Source organism: Eucalyptus grandis, chromosome 2 (genome assembly GCF_016545825.1).
Source record: "Eucalyptus grandis isolate ANBG69807.140 chromosome 2, ASM1654582v1, whole genome shotgun sequence".
In the NCBI taxonomy this organism is placed as follows: Eukaryota; Viridiplantae; Streptophyta; class Magnoliopsida; order Myrtales; family Myrtaceae; genus Eucalyptus; species Eucalyptus grandis.
The window spans coordinates 4,376,310-4,385,547 of NC_052613.1; the positions used below are offsets into that span (position 1 = coordinate 4,376,310).

Consider the following 9,238-nt stretch of genomic DNA (forward strand, 5'->3'; position numbering starts at 1 on the left):
GTATTGATTATACATAACACGAGAAAGGCAATATAAACGAACAATCGCAACCTTACTTTAAATGGTGTCTTTTAATATATGTTTTAGAAGGCATTTTTTAAGGGAATCCTTTAAACTTAAAACTGGACTGCTGACGCCATGAGTGCATCATCCCTTTTCTTTTCGGTCCTACAGTATCAGGCATGGAATCAAGGGATCGATATCTTGCTTTTCACTTTAGTCACCGGCACGGAGCATCCACATCCACGTTAGTACGTTACCCCGTTTCCTTCCTTCCTTTGGAATATATGCCCCGAAAATAATGAAGGCATCGTTGTCTGCCCCCGCCACCGGTCGGTCCCCATCACTACCCGAAAAAAACTCTAAAAAAAAAAAAATAAAAAATAAAATTAAAAAAAATTCGGAAAGGTGGGGGTGGGGGTGGGGTGGAAGTGGGAGGGGAGGCTGTGGCCTATATATAAACGCACGCGCACCAGCGAGGCGAGCATTCTCGTGTTCGCTCTCGCACGCGTGCCGGATCGGTTGGTGACGACGACGACGACGACGACGACCGGACGACGGAATCGCCTCCCGACATCGCTCGAGTGACGGAGAAGGAAAGCCCCCACCGCCGCCCCTCTCTCTCTATCTCTCTCTTGCCGTCCTCGGCGACGGTCATTCATGCCGTTTGGCGCTCAGGTCTCCCCCTCCTTCTCTCCCTCTGTCCATCCTCTTGTGCGCGCGATCGCGCCTTGGCGGAGCCGTGTCGCGTTCGTGCGTCGCTTTGTGGAAATGCGTGTGCCGTTGCGATGGATCCCGCTTCTGAGGCCTGGTTTCCGACGATTGAGCGCGTTTCATTTTAGATCCGGCGAGATCCGGCCCGGATGTCGTTTCGTTCGTTCGAATTGGTGTTGGTACGCACCCGCTGTGGGCTAGGGTTCGGTTTGGGGCTATTGATGGGGCGAGGATCTTCGCTGATGTCGAGCTATTGCGTCTGAGGTCTGCTTTTGGTGGCGCGCTCATCGTTTAAGAGGAATTTGGCATAACGCCCCTGGATTTTTTCTTGTCCTGAAGGTTTTTGATGTGAAGTGAATCGGCTTATGTCCTTTGGCTTTTGGATTTGGGCAGATAATTAATGGCCTGTCCGATCTCTTTAGTTCAGTGCCGTCACCGAATGTCGTTGGCTTGTAATCCATAATTCGAATCTCCTGCATTTGCTTTTGGTTTGTATGTTTCTCCGATATTTTTTTTTTTCCTTTTGCTCTCTTATAAATGATTAGCAAGGGTAAACCAGTTGAAAGTTGAGCTTGAATTGCCGAATACTCTAGTGACTCTGTATTGCTTGGGTATCAAAATAGTTCGAGTTTTCGTTTTATATAATCACAAGTGACTGATTTGCGAGCATGATTTGGAACAACTAAATAGTTTATCCCACTGCACCTTGAGAGCTTGAGCTTCAGCTGGAGTTTCAGTTGAGTCCAATCTAACACCAGATTGCGTACAAAAAGTTACGAATCACCTTTGTTTTTTTAGTAAAAGGCACAATTACCATTCATCCTTTCAGTTTAAGTATATTTTCATCTTTTTTGTGCTCAAAATAGTGGGTCATTGTTGGAGATCAGCTGGGAATAACTTGACTCATAAAAGTAGCAAATAAGTGGCAAGCAAGTTTTTCTCTGTTTGCCAGCAGGGATGCTGCAACCTTTTATTGCTGCTTCCATTTTAAGTAAAAGCACTTGACTGTGTCGAATCCCAAAATAGTGCGTGTGCATGCGCACTTTTTGCACATGCATACCCACCGGTGCATAGGCATACACAAACTTTTGCTTCAGAATTGGATGGCGACTTTTTAAGAATTCATGGGACATGGCAATCTATAGGATGCCAATTTCTAGTGTGGTTTATGATCTCTGTTTCTCTTTTTGTCCTCATTTAACATATTGTGACCCCATAAAAAAAAAGTTGTTAATACGCTTAGGAAAAGATGACTCGTTTTATCATTTTTGGGTCAATATTTGGGCAAATGCTTAAAAAATTGGCAGTAGCATCAGTTTGTTTTAGTTTTTCTTTTTTATGAGAATCAGCTTCTCTAAATGTATATGTTAGTACTTGTTTGCATATTGTGTTATTGCCACAGATCATGCAACCTTGCTTGGTTTAACTATATGTTTCTTACTTCTTTGGTTAGGTCTAACATCGAAATTTTGTGTCAGGTTACACTCAAGTAGGATTTGAAATCAGTGTTCACTTCATAAGATATGGAGCAGCTGCGGTTTTGGTTGAATCGCCCAAAGTGTTGGATTCTCTCTTTCCAGGAAATGCTTGATTGGCGGTTTTTTGTGCTTGGAGAGTTTCTTCTGGTTTCCTTTGTGAATTGCACATAGTTGTCAGCTTTTTGGATGAATAGTAGAAACGGAATAATGCGAGGTTTTTATAGCATAGGGGGCGAATCATCAATGCATTGTACCAGGTAACCGGCACTTCTTCTTTTCCATTGTGCTGACTGCAAATATTCTCTAACCAACTTTGTATCGGACAGTGCATTTCCATTTCAGCTTCATGTGAAAATTTCTGAGAGAAGTCGTGAAAGGTGAACATGTGACACTTTTGTATTCTAAATATTAATTTTATGTCCATGTAGAATTCTGTGCTCATTTTTCAATTGCAACGCCATTTCTTCTTTACAGGGCTGACTGCAGCACCTAAAGCTGTATCTGCTTGTGAGCAACGTTTCTGGAAGTTGGTGTATTGGAACAGAAGATAATCCTTCAGTTATATAGCGCAGGATGGTTTGTTTGACCAGATACTTGTCACTGAACATCTGCAAAGGGGTTGTGTGGATGAGATAGCTCTCTCTGTAGTTGACCTCTTGGATACTACTTCCAGATGCAGTATCCCTCAATTGAGAGGCAATCCTTTTAGCTGGGTGTCATTGGTTCAGCATGTTTGAAGGCGTCTGTCCTTTTCTGCCATTGCATTGTCAGGGGTATCAAGCATTCAGTTCAATAATTAATAAAGCTGGGAAATCTGTCTGACAGAGTACTTCAGGTGGCACAATTGCCGTTTAATATGAGTGGTAGACTCAGCTAGATGAGCAACGGGATTTGTCTGTAGTATTTAGAGTTAATCAAGAGTCATCTGCTTGTAATCGTTATACTTCCTGGGAACTTCGTTTAATTTTTGTGTTCTGGAATAAAGAAAGAGCCTCAAGCTATTTCGGTTGCTTTGCTTCTGGAAGAATGGAGAGGTAATTTCATTCTTCATGCAGTTCATTCTTGACATGCTTGTGTGTGTGTGGATTGTCTATAGCTGGTTTTTGGTTGCTGTAGGTATAAATTAATAAAAGAAGTTGGTGATGGAACATTTGGAAGTGTTTGGCGAGCTATAAATAAGCTGTCTGGTGAAGTTGTAAGTGTTTTTGTAATGTACTTTTTGATAGCAGAAGTAGTTTGGATCAGCTTTCTAATCAGTATAGCATGGCATTTCTTTCATGCAGGTTGCAGTTAAGAAAATGAAGAAGAAATATTATTCATGGGAGGAGTGCATAAACTTGAGAGAAGTGAAGGTGTTACAGCATAGTACTTGTCTTTTGACCTACTCATCCAATGCTTCTATGCCATTATTAATTAAAGTTTCTCTTTATGACAGTCATTGAGGAAGTTGAACCATCCAAACATTGTAAAGCTTAAGGAAGTCATCCGGGAAAATGATATCTTATATTTCGTGTTTGAGTACATGGTACACTTTTGTGTTTCTTCTAATTGAATAACTGCTTGTGCTACTTTAGGCATAATTGCAAGATAATTGCTGACTAATTCTTCCTGCCTCAGGAGTTCAACTTATACCAGCTCATGAAAGACAGAGAGACATTATTTTCTGAAGCAGAAATCAGAAATTGGTGCTTTCAAGTATTTCAAGGTCTTGCATACATGCATCAGCGCGGGTACTTTCACCGAGACCTTAAACCAGGTAATTTTTCCAAATCTTGAGTTTAGAATATAAATTTGATGTTGATTAAGCATCAGCTTTATGATGATTGGTGAAAGCACATAGTTTATGGCCAAAGGAGGGAATGTGGTTAATTCTAGCTTGAGAAAATAAATTATTCTAATTTTAGATATTTAATTACGGTTCCCTGAACCTCTCCCTTTGTAGTTGTTATTCTATTCATACCTTTCTTTAAGTCAACTCGACCCGAATCCCTAGTATTTTAGCATTGTAGATAGATGTTAGTTGCCTTCTCATCTGCATATATTCAAGATATGCCATGTGTTCTGACTTCAGGAGATGCCCTCCCCTTTAGATCTTCTGTCGAATTGTTAGCTTGATGGTTCTGTGTTATTGATCAGTAGCTAGGCAAGTTGTTCCTTTTCTTTTAAGGGAAAAACTCATTAATGTGGCATTGTTAGTGGCAATAATTCATATATAACTCACAGGGACTCGGGACAGAGACAGTAAATCACACTGAGGAACTCTAAACTAGTATAGACCGACATAATTTTGGCAAGCTAAACCTTTAGGTCAAAAGAAATTTTCTTATGTCTATATAGTTTAACATAAAGCAATACACAAGCCTTTCCTAGAAACTATGCAATTGAAAATCTCCCTCAACCTTTTACCATCCCTAAACTTTCTACGTCAGCTCCAGAACTAGATTGCTGAACCTTGAGCAACTACTTGCCAGTACTTAGGGAGTTACCTTTGCAGTCTAGTTTCAAATCATCTGCTTTTCTTTCATATATAGTTCTTTGCCTTATTGCTTTTCTTCCGTTTGTAGTTCTTTTCCTATATTTTAGATTACTTTTTAAGCTATTAGTGGCATCACACTAAGAGTTTCCTTTACAATCTAGTTTGGAATCATCTGCTTTTCTTTCATAAATAGTTCTTTGCCTTATTGCTTTTCTTTCATTTATAGCTCTTTTCCTATATTTAAGATTACTTTTTATAGCTATTAGTGGCATCATACTAAGAGTTGCTTTCCTACTTTGTCTACTGAATCTATTATACATTTTCTTGAGATTTGGGCTTACATCTAAAATATACCCCCCTCCCCTCCACTTCCAACCCCTTCTGCAGGAGATGCTTGCCAAGTTACATTTTTATGTTCTGTTGTATTTCCAGCACATGAACAAGTCTAGTGCATATATCATTATGACCTGCAATAGTTTTTTTTTTCTTTTTTTTTTTTTTTTCTAATGGAGTTGCAGATGTCTAGCCCTTAAGTTTCTCCTGCTATCTTATCTCTCAGTATCCCTAACCTAATAAGTTTCTCTCTCTCGCAGAAAATCTGTTGGTTACGAAACAGACTATTAAAATAGCTGATTTTGGCCTTGCTCGTGAAGTAAATTCACGGCCACCGTACACTGAATACGTGTCAACACGCTGGTGAGTGATATGAACTCTCTTATTAGAATTAAAATTATTTCAGCAATTATCAGTATTCTTTTTGTGATCTGCTGTATTGTCTTGACTGAAAAATAATAAAATGAAAAACAGGTATCGAGCTCCCGAAGTCCTGCTTCAGTCATTTACATATGGTCCTAAAGTCGGTGAGTGTGTAATGGCAATTAACTGTTTACTTAAATTATTTAAAGACACAATCTTTTGAGTTGTGGTCATTAGTGAACTTCTCTTTTTTGCCTTTGCTTATATAGATATGTGGGCTATGGGTGCTATCATGGCTGAAATGTTCAACCTGCGTCCACTTTTTCCAGGCAGCAGGTATATGTCCCGGATGTAATCTTTCTTCTTAAAAATCTGTGCAATTGGATATATTCTGGTCTGAAAATTTTCTGCTTGCTTTGTTACGGTGTATATGAAGCTCATTTATAGATAATTCATATGAGTATGCTTTGTAGCTTTGTCAACTGCTCTCTCTTGGATTCTGCTCGCTAGTTGGTATTGAGTGCAAAAGTAATTGACACTTTACCTTTGATGCATTCAGTGAAGCAGATGAGATATACAAAATATGCAGTGTGTTAGGTAGTCCTACCCCAGACTCTTGGCCAGAAGGTCTTCATCTTGCGAAGGCCATTAATTATCAATTCCCCCAGGTCATAAGTTTTGAGATTACTGCTTCCTTCTATAATCATATTCTATAGTGTGCATTTACGGAACGGAATTATTTTTGTCATGCAGTTTTCTGGTGTTGATCTTTCTGTGGTGATACCACCTGCAAGTAAAATTGCTATTAGTCTTATAAAGGTAAGCGAATTGTAAACTACGGAAATTCATTATGGCCTTTTATAGCTGAAGTTTGATGGTTTATTCTTTAGTGTGCATTTAATGGACAGAATCCAGTTTGCAGCCTTACTGCTTACTGATCTTGTTTGCTATTTGCTTTAACGTGCTTTTGTTTCATTGACAGTCACTTTGTTTATGGGATCCCTGCAAGCGGCCGACGGCAGCTGAAGCATTGCAGCATCCTTTCTTTCAGGTGATGATTTTTTTATTTTATTTTTTATTTCAAAATAATCAGAAAATGTGCATTATTTTCTATCTTTGGTCTTGTGGCTTCTTTGTAATGTGTACTTGTATTTGTGCCAGAGTTGCTATTATGTTCCACCATCTCTTCGTGTGAGGGCAGCTGCTCCGAGAACACCTCCTTCAGGTTTTTTTTTTTGCCTAAAATATCCTTTTACTGGACATGATAAGAAAAGTCTATTGGGATTTCTCTTTTGTCATCATACATGAGTTATTCAATTTTATGGGCACAGTTGGAGCTAGAGCACCTTTGCAGCAGCAAAATGCTAGAAGAACAGCTGTTGTAGCCAATACAAAGCTCTCTGGCAACCTTTCATCACCAAAACAACAGCCTGTCAACAGAGGTTGCATAACTTGTCAATATTTTTAGCCCTCATGACTGGAATGTTATGATGAGATAGTGTAGCAACTTCACTTCACCTGTATATGATATTACGTGTTGATTGAGGCTCAGAAGAGAACAGTGCGTTAATGCTATATTTTCAAATATATGAAGTTTAAAGAAATTGTATTCTCCCACCTAAGATTGTTATTGGTTCTTTGCCTACCTTTGTGGTTTTCTAGTTTCACGGCCCTATGGTAAGTGTTTATGCAGGAGATTAGGGCGAAAAGTGTAACTCATACAATATTTCTCAATGTCATTAGAGGGAAACTTTTCCTTTTTTTTTTTAGTTGAAATGGAGTTCTGTGAGGTAGGTACTGAATTATGTGATTTATTGACCCACCACAAACTTGAAACAAATATAAAGCTGCACTTGGCCTTCTGAGTAGTTGTTTTACTAGGTAGGAGTGCCTTAAGGGGGTTTTATTGTATTTGGTATGTAACATAAAATCTCATATATATACCTGCATAGCTTGATGCTTGGCATTGTCATTGAATTGTCTTAGTGGTAGGACTTGGAAATGTTCTTGTTCTTCAAGCATCAGCCATGTTTGATGTAAGACTATCATTCAAGTCATGTGCAACTCTTTTTACCTGCTGGCAGTTTCATCTATTTTTTCCTTTGCATCTGCGTAATTGTTTAATGTCTTAACATAGAAGATATCAAAAGTTGGTTGCCTGGAGGATTATTCTCTGAATTTTTGCTCGTAAGAGTATTGAATAAACGATTTTTTATGGAGATGAATATGCACATCTGTTTTAGTTTAGATTTGACACGGTATATATTACCTCACTTCATTCCCTTTGCTATTGCAGGTGTAGAAAGGAAGCTAAATATGGGCAGTGAGGTGCGAATCTATTACCTGTTTTAATTTTTATGTAGAATTTCGGTGTCCTCGGTTGAGAGTTCCTTAAGTGGAAAGGCAGTCATCTCCTGTGGGGTTTATTCATGGTTTCTGCTTGTCCTTTCCAGTCTACACGTGACAGACAACCTTCAAGAGACCACTAAGACTTGCTTCATTTAGCTAGGCCCGATCACTGAAATTATAGAGAAGAAGTAGCACTTGTTCATTCATTATATTTAAGTAAATTTTGAACCATGCTCTCTCTCTCTCTCTCTCACTCGCGCACACACACATGAGATAGGATACATGTACAATAATTAGGATATCAAAAATACATTGTCCCAAGAATATTAGCCAGTCGGATTCATCTGTACTTAGATCTGAGCATCTGTTATTTTCTTTGTTTAGAAGGATGCAAATCACAAGTTATCAAGTACCTCCATCAAACAACCAAAATATCGCCCACCAGGGAAGAACAGCCCATGTAAGTATTTTTCTAGGTGCCCTTTCCTTCTATGGTTTTTTTTCACTTATGCATTTTTCAGAAGCAAGCTTGATTAATTTGCTAGTCCTGTAAGGAGTGAGCGTGAGTTCTGTCAATTCAGGCGGACATACTATTGAGAATGCATGGTGTTGTATGTTCAATATTCACAGTTAAATTAGTAAATGCTGATGGTTTCTTTGACATACTGTCTATGATGACATGGATGTGAGGTTGCCTTGTCATAAGCGGGTGTTTCTTGAGTCTTGACTTTGGATGCTACATGAATTGTCAGCCTCCATAAACAAGGGTGGAACAGCAAGTGCAGTCACGGGTGCAGCACAAAAGATGGGAAACTTGTCTCTCAGTTCCCGAAAGGATTGTGCCATACCACGTGTGCCCCACCCTATGAAGGCCGGAGGATGGCGTGGCGAGCCTGGGGACATGTTGCGCAGGAAGCCAAACGAGATTCCACCTGGCCGTGCCTTTTCGCGGAAAGTCACAGGATAAGATGGTTAGCTTCTTTAAGGGTGTTCCAGTATCCAAATAACTAAAGATGTTTTGATGGCTGTACCGTGTGAGGTTGATAAATGATTTGGCCAAATGCTTCTCTGGTTATATATATATGTGAATTGACTGCGCTTTGCTTTTATTTTAGTGTGTTCTCTCTCCTGGACGTGTATCTTAACCGCCCGTGTTTATTGTCGAGTTTCCATTATGTTTCTAACAACGTGGGGTGATAAACTGTTCGTATCTAGACCAACTTAATTCCAATATATACCGATCCAATGATAGCGGTGGCCAGTTTCAGGCGACTTGGGTTTTCTGATCTAGAACTTGGAACTGATCCTCTCGTAATGTGGCTGATCGGTTCTAGGATGAGTCGATTCTCACTGGCTATTAACACGTGGCTTCTACATGTACAAGCTTTCAAAATGAATTACGCCTTTGCTTTTGGGAACGAATAGTTTTAGTCATTGGCTGTGACGAAACTAGTCGCTGTATTATTTTCAACAGAACCTTGACTATTTCCGTCGCATTTTTTCTGAAATCACAATGGGACCAACT

At 39.4% G+C, this 9,238-nt stretch overlaps 1 protein-coding gene across 1 annotated transcript; it reads left to right on the forward strand.

Moving 5' to 3' along the window:
• Window positions 1–474: 474 nt before the first annotated feature.
• Window positions 475–8,846, forward strand: LOC104442352 (cyclin-dependent kinase F-4). The gene is made up of 19 exons (XM_010055755.3): window positions 475–678; window positions 2,193–2,449; window positions 2,519–2,569; window positions 2,667–3,226; window positions 3,309–3,387; window positions 3,476–3,544; window positions 3,628–3,717; window positions 3,810–3,948; window positions 5,262–5,364; window positions 5,476–5,528; window positions 5,634–5,700; window positions 5,924–6,032; window positions 6,118–6,183; window positions 6,347–6,415; window positions 6,526–6,589; window positions 6,696–6,806; window positions 7,661–7,692; window positions 8,098–8,173; window positions 8,466–8,846. The coding sequence occupies exons 4-19, from the start codon at window positions 3,219–3,221 to the stop codon at window positions 8,678–8,680; spliced, it is 1,350 nt and encodes a 449-aa protein (XP_010054057.1). The 5' UTR covers window positions 475–678; window positions 2,193–2,449; window positions 2,519–2,569; window positions 2,667–3,218; the 3' UTR covers window positions 8,681–8,846.
• Window positions 8,847–9,238: the final 392 nt, after the last annotated feature.